The sequence below is a fragment of the Perca fluviatilis genome, chromosome 21, assembly GCF_010015445.1.
Source record: "Perca fluviatilis chromosome 21, GENO_Pfluv_1.0, whole genome shotgun sequence".
Classification (NCBI taxonomy): Eukaryota; Metazoa; Chordata; class Actinopteri; order Perciformes; family Percidae; genus Perca; species Perca fluviatilis.
The window spans coordinates 19,086,102-19,103,763 of NC_053132.1; the positions used below are offsets into that span (position 1 = coordinate 19,086,102).

The 17,662-nt window shown below is 39.3% G+C and overlaps 4 protein-coding genes across 6 annotated transcripts; 3 read left to right on the forward strand and 1 right to left on the reverse strand.

The window, feature by feature from the left end:
- The first annotated feature begins 1,093 nt into the window (after window positions 1-1,093).
- LOC120551695 lies at window positions 1,094-2,536 on the forward strand. 2 transcript variants are annotated; one of them, XM_039789206.1, is made up of 6 exons: window positions 1,094-1,372; window positions 1,569-1,665; window positions 1,825-1,854; window positions 2,042-2,095; window positions 2,269-2,340; window positions 2,482-2,536. In XM_039789206.1, exons 1-6 carry the CDS (start codon window positions 1,259-1,261, stop codon window positions 2,514-2,516), a joined length of 402 nt encoding a protein of 133 aa, XP_039645140.1. In that variant the 5' UTR covers window positions 1,094-1,258; the 3' UTR covers window positions 2,517-2,536. The 2 variants fall into 2 exon arrangements, with proteins under 2 accessions (XP_039645140.1, XP_039645141.1); XM_039789207.1 differs by lacking the exon at window positions 2,042-2,095.
- On the reverse strand, window positions 2,344-10,308 carry kat7b (K(lysine) acetyltransferase 7b). Of its 2 annotated transcripts, none has more exons than XM_039789205.1 (14): window positions 10,109-10,308; window positions 8,930-9,080; window positions 8,585-8,833; window positions 8,348-8,430; window positions 7,655-7,738; window positions 6,599-6,697; window positions 6,349-6,459; window positions 5,565-5,756; window positions 5,054-5,143; window positions 4,811-4,951; window positions 4,586-4,679; window positions 3,937-4,083; window positions 3,622-3,728; window positions 2,344-3,236 (listed from the first exon to the last, which is right to left on the reverse strand). In XM_039789205.1, the coding sequence occupies exons 1-14, from the start codon at window positions 10,124-10,126 to the stop codon at window positions 3,135-3,137; spliced, it is 1,668 nt and encodes a 555-aa protein (XP_039645139.1). In that variant the 5' UTR covers window positions 10,127-10,308; the 3' UTR covers window positions 2,344-3,134. The 2 variants fall into 2 exon arrangements, with proteins under 2 accessions (XP_039645139.1, XP_039645138.1); XM_039789204.1 differs by having other exon boundaries at window positions 10,097-10,308.
- A 1,011-nt stretch (window positions 10,309-11,319) lies between these two features.
- On the forward strand, window positions 11,320-13,247 carry ptges3l (prostaglandin E synthase 3 like). The gene is made up of 7 exons (XM_039789222.1): window positions 11,320-11,530; window positions 11,651-11,764; window positions 11,926-11,992; window positions 12,176-12,274; window positions 12,609-12,698; window positions 12,825-12,887; window positions 12,999-13,247. The coding sequence occupies exons 1-7, from the start codon at window positions 11,496-11,498 to the stop codon at window positions 13,005-13,007; spliced, it is 477 nt and encodes a 158-aa protein (XP_039645156.1). The 5' UTR covers window positions 11,320-11,495; the 3' UTR covers window positions 13,008-13,247.
- Window positions 13,248-14,033: 786 nt separating this feature from the next.
- On the forward strand, window positions 14,034-17,253 carry aarsd1 (alanyl-tRNA synthetase domain containing 1). Its single transcript, XM_039789221.1, has 12 exons — window positions 14,034-14,275; window positions 14,708-14,836; window positions 15,007-15,166; window positions 15,265-15,322; window positions 15,416-15,573; window positions 15,818-15,933; window positions 16,057-16,187; window positions 16,274-16,340; window positions 16,517-16,608; window positions 16,772-16,826; window positions 16,900-16,994; window positions 17,092-17,253. The coding sequence occupies exons 1-12, from the start codon at window positions 14,237-14,239 to the stop codon at window positions 17,228-17,230; spliced, it is 1,239 nt and encodes a 412-aa protein (XP_039645155.1). The 5' UTR covers window positions 14,034-14,236; the 3' UTR covers window positions 17,231-17,253.
- Window positions 17,254-17,662: the final 409 nt, after the last annotated feature.

The window sequence follows — 17,662 nt, forward strand, 5'->3', positions numbered from 1 at the left end:
GGTGTAATTGCCTTTCAGGCCTAATTGTCCCGGGCTTTTCTTGCTTTAAGAAGCACCTGCGCGTGGATCAAAGCATTTGATGTGTGTGGCAGCTTCGTTTCAAGTGGGTGTCCTTACAGCACACAGATTGTCAAGTAATTGCCTCTCCAGAAATTTCTATGGCCAGAGTGTTGAGAAAAAGAGGTCACCTTTCATTACAATAGGACATTTAAATGGCTAAGTTAGTAAAGATCATGAAAAGGTTTAATAACCGTGTAAGCAGGAGTTAGAAAATAAATGACGCCGCTAACAAAACGCATGATCAAAAAGTTACGCATATTGACATATGTCCATATAGTCCAGGTTATGATGTGCAACATATTTCACACATATCCCATTGCACTTGAAATGTCAACTGTCAATTTGGTGGCATTTATAAATAATGAGCAATTTTTCTTTTTCATCTGCTTGCTTTTTGACCATCAGTGTTACTTACAACCTTCAGCATTTTAGTCCTTATAAATCGATACTCATCTGAGGTCAGGGGTCACATGTGTGTCGTCCTCCTGCTTAATAAATCCAGAAACAAGCTGCCAAGTCAATTGGCTAACCAATAAAGCACTCCCTTCAAAGCAGATGCTTGTATTTGCAAAGCATCGGGCGAAGACCTGACGCGCCTGCCTGTCCTGCCCTCCTCCTCCTCCTCCTCGGTGATATCAAAGAAGCATGTGCACATCACAAGGATATTTTTAGACCAATAGTAATCCAGATGTCTAATAAAAATGGAAATGAAAGGTGACTATCTCAAATGTAAATATTAAAGCTTTAATAGTATTGAACATGTGGGGTTTTTCTTAGAACTTAGCACTGCTTGTAAAACTTTGAGATGACATCTTAGTTCCAACTGTAGAACAACTGAAGAAATATATGTTCAATTTAAAATAATCTTTGATTAATCAGATATTTAATGTGAAACGGCTGCAAAATGCTTAACACTTGAGGTGAAAAGAGACCTCGTTATTGTTCTATATTTCATATAGCAAATCTGGAAGTTTCCAAATGCAATGCATAATTATGTTTGGAGGGGAGGGTTTTAGCAGCATGGGGTGTAGAGGTATAAATTGAGCCTGGATACAGTTGGGGCAGACAGAATAACACGGAATCACATCTGTGTAATATAGTTTTTCAGTTTCTTTTGAGCTTTTGCCGCTAAAAAAAAAAATCCCCTATCTTTGATTAAAGAGATACTGAAGCAAAGCATTTGCTGCCAGACCAAGAAATGGATACCTGGAAGATCCAGCTCGTTGTTGTGACTTTTTGTGCTTTGGTGCAAATCTACCAGGCACTGTCTTCTAATGTGGAAGAGGAGAGAGGGTTATCTAAAGACTGGCAGGTGAGCATCCTTGATTTAATGTTCTTATCAGAAATTAGAGAGAATACAACAAGGACGTATTTTACATGCTCTGTGATTTGATGACAATGCAGGGAATATTTATAAACCAAAAATATATATTCAAATCCTCATTTTCTTATTTATTTTTTAATTTTACTATAATAAGATATCAAATTGTTATGGATTTTTGTGGCAGGACGAGTCACTGGAGGCAGGTCTGACCCCCCCGATGGCCAGTCTGATGAAAAGATCTAAAGCCCTCCGCTTCTATGGACTCATGGGGAAACGCTCAGGTGGCGTCTCACCTCATCTCTGCATTAAAAAACACGTTTTGAAAATGGATTCTTTTCTAGGGCTCATTATGCTTTATACATCTGTAGTAATGAATATGAAAAGACCGGTATATGACTTTGAATACGTCGGTAACTTTCGTTTCTTTTCATCCCTCACAGGTATAAGGAACCCTTTTAAAGTAAATAGACGTAAGTAGCTTGATGTCGCTTTCACACTGCAATATGTAATGTTGCTTAAAAACTAGCAATCCTCTCTTAACTGCAAATATGTCTTTGAAAAATCATGACCGGCACAATCAGACTGTTGATACATTTATAATATAAAAAAATAAATAAAAAAAGTTTCAATTTAAATAATCAAATCTCACATTTGTAGGAAACAAAGGAGAGATGTTTGTGGGTCTGATGGGTAGAAGCATTTCCAGTGGCAGTAAGCACAAATACCAACACACGTCATCTAACTCCTCTCAAAATATCAAAGCAGCTTTATTGATATTAAAAATATTTAATTGCTAATACACATTTAACAGCCATGATTAAAAGTACAAGGCAAAGACAGTCCCATTAAAACGTCGAGTTAAAATGCTTTTCTGTTTATTACAGAACCGTTAACCAGAATCTTTCCATCTACAACAACCACTGCCATCGATGTTTCGGAGAAACCACACGACCAAGGTATGATTGGATCAGTAAAAAAACCTGAGGTTGTTTTATTTCTATGTGCATTCTTACAGTGGCATTGTTGTCTGCATTAGTTTTTTTTTTTATATATATATTCTCAGCAAATCAAAATATCTTTATTCCATTATTTGGCAGGTTCATCAGAGGAATGGTTCCAAATCCTGTATTGATGGGAGCTAGAAAAAAAAAAGAAAAGTACACATTTTTATGATCTATACAATTTTACACCAACCAAAGAAGACGTTAACCATACATCATACTCCTCAAAATACACTCTGCTTACAGTTTCAATTCATGCTAACAATTATTGTATTAAGCCCAAACAAAAACAACCATCTTCAGAACGCGCATTTCTTGAATGGAATAAAAAATAATGCTGTTAGATGTAGGCATGTATTCTTTTTTCTTTTCTTTTTTTGCATGAGCAAAGCAAAACATTCATGTTTTCCACCACACTGGACTGTTAATCATTTAACATTCAAAGCTTAGTACATGTAGGCAACTTTCTTAACAAATAGGACAAAGAGATTCTCTACTATGAATTGTTTGACAATGTTTAAGTCAAGAATCATTGGACTTGGAACGCATGGTGCTTAAAATCTAAATGAAAGTAAAATATAAAAGTAAAAAACTAAGTTTAGTGACAGAAATAAAAAAATAAAAAAAGGGGGATAAAATCATGAAGGAAAGAATCAACACTGGTCTTTATTGACAGTTGGAAGGTCTAGGCTACTTGTGGCTGGTGAGGCTGGAGTCGAGTTGATTCTGTAGCCTGAGGACCTTAGTGCTTATGTCCCTTTGGGAGGAGTCCATTTTAGTGAGCTCGGGTCGATGGTTTTATTGCTGTTGCCTCGCTTGATCTCCTTCGCTCTCCACTCATCGATCAGGTCCTAGGAGAGGGAGAACAAAGTCACACGTCAAATACAGTCATTAGATTTAGGTGAAGCTGCGTTACTGTCATTTTTCAACAGGTAAAAAACAAAAAAAACACTAGGACTGGGGTATATGGAGGAGGGGGAAAAAAATTAAATAAAAATCATTACAGCATCATCTTGAAATTTGAGGTCCAGTATTTACCCAAACTTTTCCTTTTTCCATCCTTAAATGATTTTGTTTGACTGGAGGAAAATGTTCAAGTATTTAAGATTGAACCTTTCAGTTAGATGTGGGAATTCTGTCAACATGATCTCTTACGCATTGTCAAAATAATGTTATAAACTCCTACAGGAAGAAAGAAACACAGACACTACACAGGCCAAAGGGCCGACATCTTACCTGTCGCTTTAACACCAAGTGCTTTCCCTTCCAATACTTCAGCATCTGAAGAGACTGCAGGGTGCTCACTATGTCCACCGGATTGACAGCCGTTTCCTGACTGATCTCTGTGCATCAACAAATATTACATCAGTAAATATGACTTGTGTATGCATGTATGTGTACCTCCTGTTAAAGCAATCTTTTCATGTGTTAATAAATCGTTCTCAACCGAGCCAAACGTTGCATGTCATGAACACATTGCTGTATTTCATCTGAACAAGTGGTAGAGGAAGGCAAGTGGGCAACCTGGTTGGATTCTGTGTTCTCCCTCACCTTTGATGGAGATCTCCTTGCCCTGGAAATTGTACATGTATCTGAGTAACACTTCCTTCCAGTAGCTACGGTAACTGATGAGGCCCAGGTCAGACAGAGGCCTCTCGGGGGAGCCCACCTTCTCCTCCACTTTGGACAGCAGGTAGCCTAAACAAAGCACACAGGGCAGTCAGAAGATCAGTTTTTTCTAAATAACGCATTACAATAAAAATCCATATTTCTGTCTATTCAAACAATATTGATTTCATCCCAAAATACCAAAATTACATCAAATTAAAAGAATAAATCTGAGGTAAATAATGTAGTGGCTCATGAATCTACATAAAAACTGCATTATGTGCTTCAGCTAATGCAATCTATTGTAATAGTTCCTGGATAAATAGTAGTCAATTGAATCTTTTATTAGACATTAACTAAGCAAGAACTGAATCAAGAGTCGTTTATTTTTTTCCTTCATTTGGCTCAATCTTTTATTTTGAGGTTTTAGTTTTTTAGCATTCACATATTTTACCGTGGTCTTTTTTTTCTAGCATGGAAATACCACATGTTGTGTACTCCTACTGATTAGGACACTCAAGACTCATTTGAATCATTTTGGCAAAGTAGACAATTGACAAAATGAGAGAGAAATCGGTGAATATATACATACTGAAGTCAATGAGCATCTTGCCAAAGCCCTGCCTCATGTACTGTGGCATTGTCAGGATACAGGATACGTTGTAGTTGAGGAAGGAATTCTTCTCCTGGAAGAGACAAAGAAAAAAAGAAAAAAACATTACAGTTACTTCTGTGTACAAGAATTTAATTGATACAATATTTCATTCTTATATGCTGTATATAGACAGCATAAATATAAACTTGTCTTTCCTTTTACCTTGGAAAAGTATCCCACTAAATGGCAGCCGGTGTTGTCGGCCTCAGTCATGACGTAGAAGAGAAAGGGCTCCACGTCGTAGTACAGCGTTTTGTGGTCCAAGAAGAGCTTGGCGAGTAAACACAGGTTCTGGCAGTAGATCTGGGGAGAAAATGCCACTTATTAGTAAGATCATGTCACTGTCTGGGATGCTTGCTTTACTAACCAATCTCAAAATATTGACAAAACCAAGTGTGTCCCTACCTTGTTCTTTTTGCCGTCTACTTCAAACACAGATATACCCCCCTTTCTGTACACCTCGTCTCCTGGAGGATGCTTCCACACACACTTGGCCTGAAAAGACACATAATAAAAACACACAGCAATGTAATTACCCAAGAACTCAGGGAATACAAACACATACGTTAAATACATATATTTGACAGCCATAATGCCGTGTTGGTAGGCATGATATAAAATATAAATACAATTTCATATGCAAATGTCCGGGGAAGAGAATTGTTTTTTAAAATCAACTTCAATTCATATTTTCTGTTACGGAGGACCCAGTCTATTTTAACATCCCAGACTTTTTTAACTTCGCTTTTATGAACTATCAGTGAGTTGGTCAGATATCAGACTTTAGACACTTTTTCAAGCAGGAGATAGCTCAGGAAGAAAAAAAATCAAATAAACTATTAAAAAAAAAAAAAGTATTTGGCGTAACAATAATGTTGCATCAAAGACTTGGAAGACTTCAGTCATTGACTCTTACCATGTGTCGCCTGAGAATGGTCTGGCTCTTCATGTACTTGAGGCAGAATTCGCAGACGTAGAGGCGCCCCAGGCGTGCGTACTCCTCAGGATAGGGCGAGTGGTACCAGGTGTCCAGCTCGTAGCGGCCAAACAGGATGGTCTTTATCATGTTACTGCCCTCAGTGATCTGACCCTGGATACGCAGCTTCTCCTGCAGGAGGGAAGTACATAGTGTTACCGCTGGTCTTCGCATCAACCTGTGTGATAAGGTAATTATAGTACACTGAAATATTAACGCAAGAGTAGTCACGCATTGCCAGACCTTCCCCCACAGCGCTGTGGAGGGGGGGGGTCTGGCGAGTCCACACAGCTTTCCGGGATGGGAGAGAAACGTGCTCTGGTTTATTGGCATTTCTTTAAACCAATCACAATCGTCTTGGACGGCGCTAAGCGCTGCACAGAGCCCCGGTGCCGCTGCAAAATAGCCTCTGGAAGCAACTTGTTTTGGTGGAACTTGTACGTTCAAAAGTTGTTTTAGTCGTGCAACAGAAAACTCAGATTGGACAGATAGTCTAGCTAGCTGTCTGGATTTACCCTGCAGAGATCTGAGGAGCAGTTGACGATAGTCCTCATAAAGCCACCGGAGTTTAGAATGCCAATGCAAAGGAGGCGGAAGGTAACGGACATCCGGATGAAAAGAAGGACATACAGACGAATTTCTGGCAGCACCGGAGCAATCCCGGCAGTGGAAGGTCGTGAATATAGACTCAGTGACACTGATGGAGATATGAAACAGGCGTTACCAGATCTTCAGATGCACGGGCCTGGGCTTTTCTGAAGAGCTCCAGGTCATATTCACTGGTGATGTTCTCCAGCAGAGGCTCTCTGGTGTTGCTGTGTGTCTGCCGATGCTCCTGTGGACCAGACAGAGAAATGCAGATGAGACGATGTACCACCCAATATACAAGTATGCCACTTGAGTGGCAGTTGTACTGTAATAGTGACACATGGGGTGAGTGCACAGCAACAAGTGAACAACTGCCAGCGACGTACCATGTGCTTTTCTTTCTGCTCCTTCTGAAGGCCAGAGCTTCGCCCCTTCCTCATCTCAGACACCTGCTCTTTGTATCTGCTCTGTTTCGATGTCGGTGTCTGAAAATCAGATAGAAACACATTAACTTTCATGGTAATATCAAACCTACCAGTGTTACCCCTACCATTGTTTTCAAAACGACCCCCGCCCACACTGAAAGGATGACAAAATTATATAATTATGCTATATATTCCACACACAAAAAAAGGATGCATAAGATAAAGCTGTTTTCACACATACAGGCAATTCACTTCTCGTTCCTTGCCTTAAAAGTTCAATTCATTTTAACTTAACGGGCTGGCTACATTTGCAAACGTAACGTATGCGGAGCGGGCGTTCCAACACTACGCTTTCACTATAATCAATGAAACTGGCTAAAGTGGGCACGAGAGCAGCGCTCTACAAGCTTAAAAATAGGACAGTCGTCTATTTATATTTTTTACACGAGGTGCGTGCGGCCCTTTTACACAGAAATAGATCATAAAGTCTCATTATTTCTTTTAAATTAAACTACGGATATACAGGAAACGACTTAATGACTGTGAATGAGCGTATTGGCAGTTTCATTTTGAGAGTTTCTGTTTTTATTTCTGGTTTCCCTCACCTGCATCCTCTGATAACAGCTGACAGTAAATTGACGTTTTCACAGCGCTGTGCCGGCTCCAAAAAAAACTGAGCAAACAACAACAATCTCAAAGCAAAAGCTCTCCGTCTCGCCTGTGACTCACACAATCCTACGCCGTGTGTGCACAGCTGGTGTAGCCAGTTAAAACATTCATTCTCGGTCCGCATACATTGCTCAAAAACTTTTTTGGGGATCACCACCACCCCTGGAAAAAATCCTTGGGGAAACACTGCTATAACAACTATATTTGTAATTTGATCACATATTTTCAGTTAATTAGACTATGCAGCGGACCACCTGCAGACTTTCAATTGTGCGGTCCTACATAACATCAATACGCTACCTGTTAGAAATAATTAACGTGATGCCAGCCATTGCAAAAAGAGAGTACCTGGTGACGAGTTGCGTGGCGTGAGTTGTTTTCTTCCTGCCCTTTCACCTCCTCCTCTTGTTTCTCACGGCTGATGGCTTTCACCTGTAACGAAGATGCAACTCAAACTTATTCATTATTATTAACTTATTGTACGATACTGCTCTTCTAAATGTTTCTGTTTCTTTGTCTGTAAGGATAAGACTACCTACTATAACGGTTAAATATATTTTTTTAAACAGTTCTTGACTGTTGTGTCTGATCCTGATATTAAATACCCATGAAAGGTGCTGTAGGTAGGATTGCGAAGATCCAGGACTTAGCCAAAAAAATTTAACATCAACAACTTCTCAGTCCTGCTTCATGTAGTTCTACTCGAACATAGGGTCAGTTTCAGCAAATATGACAATAAGAAAGTTAGTTTTATAAGTCTTACCTATTGCACCTTTAATTAAACTGATTTATGTAACTCAATTTTGACACTCAAAAAGGCATTATCTAAAATATATGTACATATATCATACATATTAGAAGAACTGTATCATGAAGAGAAAAATAAATTGTGGAAGGCAAAGAACAGGCGTGTTGGGTAGCCAAGCACAACAAAGCTAACAAAAACACAACTAATACTATCATATAATATCAATACAGTGAGATAAACAGTGTTGGCTATCTTCATCATAGCCACTGACAGTAGACAAGCAAGACGCTCACCTTGCACTCATCAGCGGAGAGATTGTGGTAAAGAGGGCAACCTGATACAGCAAAATGACGTTCATGTTTTCCTGTAAGATGACCTGGGCAGATTGAGAAAAGGAGGACATTAATATTAATACAATTACATTATGATAGTACAAAATGTCCCTAAATATAAATTCAGTATATTGAAATAAATCAGGGATTCCACTGATGAACATTTGTATACAATTTTCACAAGGGCAGCGTTTTTACCGAGTGAATTGCATCCCGGCGTAGGGCATTTCATGTTGAAGTTGTAGGTCTCATGACAGCGGCGGCGCTTGGGTCGATGGGAGAGGTCCTTATCGGAGTCTCTGCTGGCTTGATCTTTAGCCTGGCTCTCGTCATGGGAGGCATTGGGGCTGGAGATGTCCAGCTCAGATTCAGAAGAGGGAGCATTTCCTGTGGGCGTCAATGGTGGAGATTCATCATGGTCCGCAGTTCGCTTCAAATCCGGAGTATCTAAGGCAAAAGGAGTCAAACCACCACGTTGACTAAACAGCTGAGATGAAGTACACTGTAAAAACATTATATTGTATTTATAGGATGTTGACCTACCCTGAGAGCTTTGGCTAAGGCGAGTAGAGGCTCTGGTGAGGCGCTGTCTCTTGGGCATGTTCCCATCACTTTCTGAACTATTGGTCTGTTCTCTTTCAGCGGAGGAGTCCGAGTCTTCAGTTCCATCTGAACCACTCCCGACCATATGTCTCTAACAGGGAAAAAAATTAAATGAGAGGCATCCTATACAAATTCCATAATCATGGTAAAAAATGTAGAAGCTGACTTGCCATGGGAAGTGTCAGTGATGTAAATAAGACATGCCAATAGAGGTCTGTCATACAAAGCACAATTAATGAGAATAGATTGCTAATAACTGTTCATTTTTAATGATTAAAAACAGCATTCCAATATCTGGGACAACGGGATGCTTGTTTAACAAGACGGGTTTGCCCGCTGTTTTATCCAGCTACTCTGTAATGATTATTTGGCCACAGACAGCTGATAGCTCGCTGTTAGCGGAGCTTGTACCTTAGCAGGCTTAACAGCTATGACTAACGTTTGCGGACAATAACTACTATATTCTACAACAGTTAACTTAGCATTTGGTACTTTTTAAACTAGTCAAATAACGTAACAGTTGCTAGCCATAGTAGTGGCTACAAGACGAAGCATTTAGTCTGACTAGCACTTCAGCAACCTAATATTATTGTTAGCTTCATGTTAGCTAAGCCCGTTCTCTCAGACATAGACTGTGGCACCAAACTGCATTAACAAACCTCGCATCTTAAGATGTAGTATTTAATGTTGCTTTACTTTCTAAGCATATTTACATATTATTGACAAAGTACAAAATATTGTGGTCTTGTGGCAAGTTCGGCATACATATTACCCACAAAGCACCGTTTTATTTCAATAATACCCAAGGTAAAGTTTTAGATTTGGTTCAGCTGCTCGTTACCGCCCACCAAGGTGTAACGTTACGTTAATGTTAATTGTCTTACTTTAACGTTAACTAAACATATTGACAAAAGCAAAATATGACAACTAGCTAATACAGTAGAATCAATGCTTAACTGCTGTTTGATGGACTGAACGTGTGCATAACAAATTCCATGTTTTGGCAACTGTCGAATTATTGAATGGAATATGGTGGAGCATTCTCCCCATCCGGAGAGTGGAGCTAACTTAGCTAGCTAGCTAACGCTACCCTCTTGTGCGACCTACATTTGTTCTTACCTGTCGTCTACGAGGCATTGTCACCTTGATGAGCGGTATTTCTTGCGGGTTTGAAGTCACAAATGGCAAAATTCCCCAAACGTAAGATTAAAAAAGACGAAAGAAAACTATTTATTGATTTTTAAGGCTGAAGTTTATATGTACACAGCGTTGCCTGGGTCTCTCGCGCCACATTCCCGGCACAGACAGAACAGAGAATTGCATTTCCGGTGACAAATCTATGAGTGTGAGCCGCCACACCAGCAGGTGGCGCCTCTAGTTTCCTTATAATACATCCATGGTAGGTTCACTACTTTATAGTAACTACACAGCCACTAGATTCTAGTTTTTGTTTTTTTTGCCTTTTTTCTTATGCAACAGTTACTTTTTTCTGTATTTATTGTTTACTTTATATTAACGTGTAATATGTTTGTTTATGTATGCACCTATCACCAATTCAAATTCCACATAAGTGTGGCAATAAAAACTTTTCTGATTCTGATAAATTTAGCAGCACCTTTAGGCCTATAACTGATTCTGCAATTCTAACTGCATTCAAATTTGTATTATGCTTCTCTATTTAATGCAACGAAATATGACAAAAATATAAAGATCCACAACTAGTGAAGCTTTCAACCTTATCTAACAACAAAAGTGGATGGAGTTTAAATGCTTAGATTAATAAGGTTTGTTGTTGCTGTTTTTGTCAAACTAAACGGTCACCCTTAATTACATGGGTGTAGTGGTGTCAAGACACACAGTCTTAATTGCCAGTGTTGAACAACTCTTATCCTATCCTATCCTTAGACTACAACAAAAATGTAACTATGTGTCCACTTTTCGGTGAATCCAAACTGATGCATTAGTTCCCTTACTTTCCTTGATGACAATATAGAAATTAAATGTAGGTCAGCCTCCTTAATACATTGGTGAGTTAGTTTTCTAATCACTTAATGTATTTACAAAAAAAAAAAAAAAGAATTACACTAAATCTGAAAAGAACAACACAAATACTAGAGTACAGTAGAATTAACATCAGGGGTTTACTGGTTCAAAATGCTGTTTCTACATTTTCAGATGCCCCAGCCATACTTCTCTGTTTTGTGTCTCCCTGCCCCCACCTTCACCCTCTCAGTCAGCACCCAGTCGGGGTGAAGTACTGGAGAACCCAGAAAGTGCATCTGTTTTCCCGAGAGTTCCACTGACAGACTATTAAGGGCAGGGGAAGGGGCTGTGGCATGAGAGTCTCCCAGCAGCTGCTGATACCAGCTGCTCTATATATAGCCATCAGGGCCTGGCCACTACATTAGAGCACATAGCCCCCAACGAACAAGTCACCCGTTTTAACTTTCTGGCTATCAAAGAAATAAGAAAGTAGTTTCTGTTGTACTACTGCGCAACAATTACAATGAACAAGCCCAAAATTGTCAGACCCGAGGAAAGGTAAGTGCTGCCAGTCTTTCTTTTAGTAGGCCTACTAATAATGACCAACATGCTCTTTTACTATGATCATATATTTGATTTATAAGTATAACAGTTTTTTTTCTGTTTCTGTCTTAACAGCCAGCCAGCACATGCTCTGTGGTTTGACAGAAAGAAATATGTTACCATCAACTTCATGGTTCATAAACCTAAAGACGTCCAGGTTGATATCCAGCCAGATAAAATGATTTTATGGTGAGCTTTAAATGAAGGTGCCATTTTGTTTCTCTGTTTGTGAATTGTCTTTCTTGCTTTCTATCTCTGTCTTGTGTAACACTTAATAAAATGTTGCAAATTGTTTATTTTTTGTTTAACTTAATTGTATCCTTGACAACCTTGCCCTGTCATTACAACAGCTGCAAAAACGACTCAGATGATGTGATCTACAATGAGCTGCACTTCTATGAAACAGTTCAAATCAATGTAAGGATCTGACTTTTGTTATGATGAAACAAATGGAATATAATTATTATTCCAACATGTTTATGCTAAGATATACAGTCAGTGTGATGTTATATATATATATATATATATATATATATATATATATATATATATATATATATATATATTATGTGTGTTTTTATCCTCTCAATACTTTTTTAGGACTCCAGAGAAAGAGTCTATGACCGCACCATCAATATCTTGCTAAGGAAGTTGAAGCCTGATTATGCATGGCCTCAGCTCCAGAAGGATTTAGCTAAGGTATGGTTGTGTGTGTGTGTGTGTGTGTGTGTGTGTTTTGGTCAATTGGAAAAGCATGGATTCTATAGAAATGCAAATCAAGTTAAACCACGTGAGGTCCTGACACCTCGGTTGAAAAACTTTTGACACACTGTGGCTGCCTCATAATGAACACATACTAAATAAAATAAGAGAAATGGGCTTGACTCCTGATATTTGCAAGTGTACATGACAATTCATCTAAAAGTACTACTATGTTGTCTATAGGCAATACTATTAACCCCTATGAATATAAAGCAGGGTGCTGCTGCATCCCCTCTCAACTTTACTTTGGTAAAATGTCTCTTTTTTGCAGCCCAGCTGGATTACTGTAGACTTTGATAACTGGAGGGACTGGGAGCATGAAGAAGATGATGGAAAGGAAGAGTACGAAAGATACATGGATGTGAGTAAATGAAATGTTTAAGAGCAGGAAACTGCATGTACTGTACTTTGAAATATTTACATAATTTCTCTGGTTTGGATTTACTCGTGTGTGTTTGTGTGTAAAGACTTGGGTTTTCTTTTTCAGATGATTCAAGAAATGGCTTCCAGTAATAAAGTACAAGCGCCAGATATGGGAGATCTTAGTGATGTAAGTGCAGAGAGTCCTGGTAGTTTGGGGTTATGTTTAAAATGTAATATGACCTATTTCCATTTGATTATTTAAATGTTGACGTGCACTTTCTTCTTTCTCTCCTTGTAGTCTGACTGAGACGCACAGTGCCCTCTCTTCTGTGTTGGAGGTCACTATAACTTTATATGATACTCAAGACAATGCTATATGTTTGCTGAAGCTTGTAATATTTGCAGATGATTTTATATGTTATTGTCTAAAATACTGTTCTTATATATGTGATATTTTCTATGGGATTATTTATTATCATGTCATTGTCCACTGTATGCTGCTGACATATTATTGTCAATTTGAATAAACGTAAATGTATCAAAATGACATATTGTACGTTTAAACATCTCTTCTTGCTGAATGTAAACACCTGCAATTACCGCTTATTGCCATGGATGTTGCCAAAGGGAAATAAATGGAGATCTTGGAGATTGTAACTTTAATATAAATGATTGTAAATATTAGTACCTTTACCATCAATGTGCGTCTAAGAACTGCATTAGACTACCAAATGGCCATACAGTGCAGACCTAGTCGGCCCTGTTGTTGCTTTTTGACATTTATCCAAAATGTTTATGTTTGCAAAGCACACTTGAATCTATAGTGTCAAGGTAAATGGGTCAAATAATAGTAGAGCTGTAATGAGGCTGACAGCTTGTGTGTAATAACTGTTATTAAAACTAACAACATTGATAGTAAGCAAAGAAGCTGCTGCACTCTTGCTCAGGAGCCAACAGAGACTAGTGCAGCCTGCAAGGAATATTTTTTTCTTTTGACATAACATAAAATATTTATAGTTTAATGTTTAAAAAAGTATTAGTGATTTACTAAATCAGCTGGTCACTGTAGTCTTTATCAAACAAACAGGAGGGAATTGTTTATTTGTTGGGAACTGTTTTCTGCGGCAGATTAATCCACATTTGTGCTCTAGTATGCATTTATTATTATTTTATTATTTATGTAGCCTACTTACATGGCCAAGTCTATTTGCTCCTGCTAAACAAAATTCCACTCGGGGAAAAACATAATTGTATTATATTATAAAATCTAAGAAAACAAACAGTAGGGGGCAGCAATACGCTATTGCAGCGTCTTGTCTGCCAAACCGGAAGAAGAAGACAAGTCGAAACCATAGACTGTATATTATTAGTCTATGATCGAAACCAGCCAAACTCGCTTTAAAGAAGTTTGGACCACGCTGCTAGCCGTACTGAATTAACAGCTGTACCCAAGCTTATACACTGTCTATGTACCCAAGTCAATGCTTGCAATACATTAAATCCTACAGGTAGATTTCCCCTCAGAAACACTTGAGAATGGCTTTTCAGTGTCAACGAGACTGCTATATGAAAGAGGTATGAAGCCGTTTTCTTATCAAGTTTACGTTACATTCATTCTCTGCTGAAGTGATTAAGGTTAGCATGGTCAGTTTAACGTTACCTAGCTAGCTAACCCACTGTAACTAACTACTCCAACTTTATTTTAGGGCACTGTACACTTGGTGTCTGTTTAATGTTGTGATAGCGCAACAGCAGAGTAGCCTAATTTGTATTGCCAGCTAGCCACTCACATTCGTGTTGTCAACCAAAACCCACTGTCAAACTTAAGGATTTTCAAATTTCAAGAGTCATTTTTTTACCTTATACTTTAAACAGTATAGACAGTACTCTTTTAGTTGTTATAAAACACTGAAATCCCACAGCACTTCAACTCCTGCATGCCAGTCTCCTACTGTGTCTCCTTACACTCCTGTGAGACGGATGTTTTTCTCCTGCTTTTCCTTTTAGTTTGTTACCTCTGTAGTATCCTGCTGCCCAGCTGAGCTCAAACACGAAGTCAATGGAAAGAAAGAAACTCTCAAGGGATTCAATGTCAAACTCCAAGACACCATCTTGTTCCCTGAGGGAGGCGGCCAAGTAAGCTGCCTTTTAAAAAAAATAAAATAAAAATAAAATCATACTACTTCAATTTCTACATCAGTGATCACTGCAAATATGTACACATTCATGCTGCTCTATTGAACATTGTATCAGAAGTAATACTAAGTCACCAAAAAACATCTCATAATTTGCACGTTATTTGTCAGCCAGATGACCATGGGCTGATTGGAGATGTCCCAGTGTTGAGGGTGACCAGGCAGGGGCCTGAAGCCATCCACTTTGTGGGCTCACCTTTGGAGGTGGGTCAGGAGGTGCAGGTGCAGGTGGACTGGGAGCGGAGGTTTGACCACATGCAGCAACACTCAGGTGACGGACACTAAAGGAATAAGCTCTGGGACCCTCGTATCATACATTGTTATTACACACTTGTTCTAAGTTACGATTGTTTTCTTCCTGTTTCTTAGGTCAGCATTTGATCACAGCTTTGGCAGATACACTTTTTGGATACAAGACCACATCCTGGTACATCACCATTGCACAGATTCCTTTCCCTGTAACCACAAAAAAAACTTGTCTTTAACATCTATTCTGTTGTTGTTGTTGTTGTTTTTCCAGGGAACTGGGGCGTCAGAGAAGCACCATTGAACTGGACACTCCCTCTGTGAAGCCTGCCCAGCTCCAGGCCCTGGAGGAAGCCATAAACGAGAAGATCAGAGTCCAAGTCCCCGTCACTGTTCAGCTTCTCTCTATAGATGATCCTGCTGTGGAAAAGGTGCATACACTGAGATAACTGGTGCTCTTACTGTGCGATCAATTCAAACTTTAGATATACATATCTTCTGTCGAATGTACTGCATCTATTTAAAAAGAAGAGATTTTAAATGTTACGTGTGTGTGTGTGTGTGTGTGTGTGTGTGTGTGTGTGTGTGTGTGTGTGTGTGTGTGTGTGTGTGTGTGTGTGTGTGTGTGTGTGTGTGTGTGTGTGTGTGTGTGTGTGTGTGTGTGTGTGTCAGGTGTTGAGGAGTCGAGGGCTGCCAGACGACCACGCAGGGCCAATTCGGATCGTTGATATAGAGGGCGTCGATGCCAACATGTGCTGTGGAACCCATGTGTCTAACCTCAGTCACTTACAGGTTCAACTACACACACACACACACATGCGGACACAAGCACTTAGATGTGCCTCATCTGACTTATGAGCATTACTTAACACATTCAAATATAATTTGTAAGATTTCTCTCTACCCGAATGGTAGGTAATAAAGCTACTGGGAAGTGAGAAAGGAAAGAAAAACAAAACCAACCTGCTCTTCCTGGCAGGAAACAGGGTATTGAAGTATGCTGAGAAAAGCTACAGCACAGAGCGATCCCTGGTGGCTCTACTGAAGTAAGTTTGAATCCTCAAAACATCACCAGTGTGAGTTTTCACAAAACTAAAGTGAAAAAAAAAAAAAATCCGTCGTCGTTCAACAGAACTGGGCCTGATGACCACGTCGACGCCGTTGACAAGTTGCAGAAGTCTGTTAAGCTACTACAGAAAGTAAGAACATTTCATCAATGATTTCTTCTCTAGATGCACACTCACATTTACAACACGGCCCCATTTAGATGAGAATCTTCCCATTTAGACAAGTTCTGTATCAAAGATGTTTGCTGCAACATAACACATTGCACATACGTAGACTGCTTACTGTCATTAAAATGTCTCTCGGGCAGACTAACCTGAGCCTGCTTCGAGACATGGCTGTCCTCATCACTCAGAACTTCAAGAACGACCCCCAGAGAGGAAACTTTTTCAGCTTGCACAAGTAAGAGGCTCTTCTTCAAGTTGAAGGGCTTGTTTGTGGGTGGCAGCATTATACGTTGTCCTGATGATGAAAACCCCACAGCAATGTCCTAGACATCACATGGGGAACTGGTCAAGTTCAAGCATTAATAGAAGTGTCTTTTTTTTTTCTTTTTTTTCTACAGAAAAGAGGGTGACAATGAGTTCATGAATATCATTGCCAATGAAATAAATACTGAGGTAAGATATTGGTATTAGCGGTTACATTTAGCTTCATTTGGTTTTTGTTAAGCCTTGTTTTGTCTGCTCTTAGGAAACTTTGGTTTTCCTGACTGTTGGAGAGGAGAAAGGACCGGGTTTGTTTCTACTGGCTGGACCCAGTGGACGAGTGGCTGACATGGGACCGCGGTAAGAGACACCACTCTTGTCATTTTTTAGTCTCTGCTTTCAAAAAGACAAACGTTAATGTAGGATGGTACTCTTATGAATCATCTGTGCTCTCCAGGGTGTTAGAGATGCTCCAAGGGAAGGGGGCAGGGAAAAACGGACGTTTCCAAGGCAAAGCCAACAGCCTCGCACGCAGAGGGGAGGTGGAGGCTTTCCTGCAGCAGCACTGCAAACATCACACCACAGAGGAAGAATAAATCAAGCAATGGTTCAATACAAATACAACTTTTAACTTTTTTTTTTTTTACACATTTAGAAGCCAATAGGGATAGCTTACCTGACTGCTATTCATATTTTGTACACATACCAAGAAATTGATCATTTCTGTGAAAATGGATGTAATTTGGACTTTTGTACAGCATATGCTGTACATATCTAAATGTTTTAGTGTACATTTTTTCATTCATTTAAAAACACCTGTTAGGTGGCCGGGTTGGATCAGTGGGTAGAGCAGGCGCACATGTACTGAGAGGTTTATGCCTCGATGCAGAGGTCCAGGGTTCGAATCCGACCTGTGACAGTTTCCTGCATGCCTTCCCCCTTTCTCACCTAGCTGTTCTTAAAAGGCGGAAAAGCCCCAAAAATAACCTCAATAAAAAAATAAAACCCATCTGTTAGACCTCCAGATT

Excerpts from the sequence above, each read along its gene's own strand:
- LOC120551695 (XM_039789206.1), top strand. The coding sequence starts at position 1,259 with ATGGATACCTGGAAGATCCAGCTCGTTGTTGTGACTTTTTGTGCTTTG. Across the intron at positions 1,855-2,041 it reads CCCTTTTAAAGTAAATAGAC|GAAACAAAGGAGAGATGTTT; the intron begins GTAAGTAGCTTG and ends TCACATTTGTAG. Across the intron at positions 2,096-2,268 it reads TAGAAGCATTTCCAGTGGCA|AACCGTTAACCAGAATCTTT; the intron begins GTAAGCACAAAT and ends TGTTTATTACAG.
- kat7b (XM_039789204.1), bottom strand. The coding sequence starts at position 10,126 with ATGCCTCGTAGACGACAGGTAAGAACAAAT. Across the intron at positions 8,431-8,584 it reads GCCGGGATGCAATTCACTCG|GTCATCTTACAGGAAAACAT; the intron begins GTAAAAACGCTG and ends CAATCTGCCCAG. Across the intron at positions 6,698-7,654 it reads GCCACGCAACTCGTCACCAG|ACACCGACATCGAAACAGAG; the intron begins GTACTCTCTTTT and ends TCTGATTTTCAG.
- ptges3l (XM_039789222.1), top strand. The coding sequence starts at position 11,496 with ATGAACAAGCCCAAAATTGTCAGACCCGAGGAAAG. Across the intron at positions 11,765-11,925 it reads CCAGATAAAATGATTTTATG|CTGCAAAAACGACTCAGATG; the intron begins GTGAGCTTTAAA and ends TCATTACAACAG. Across the intron at positions 11,993-12,175 it reads ATGAAACAGTTCAAATCAAT|GACTCCAGAGAAAGAGTCTA; the intron begins GTAAGGATCTGA and ends ATACTTTTTTAG.
- aarsd1 (XM_039789221.1), top strand. The coding sequence starts at position 14,237 with ATGGCTTTTCAGTGTCAACGAGACTGCTATATGAAAGAG. Across the intron at positions 15,574-15,817 it reads TGATCCTGCTGTGGAAAAGG|TGAGGAGTCGAGGGCTGCCA; the intron begins TGCATACACTGA and ends TGTGTCAGGTGT. Across the intron at positions 16,995-17,091 it reads GTGGCTGACATGGGACCGCG|GGTGTTAGAGATGCTCCAAG; the intron begins GTAAGAGACACC and ends TGTGCTCTCCAG.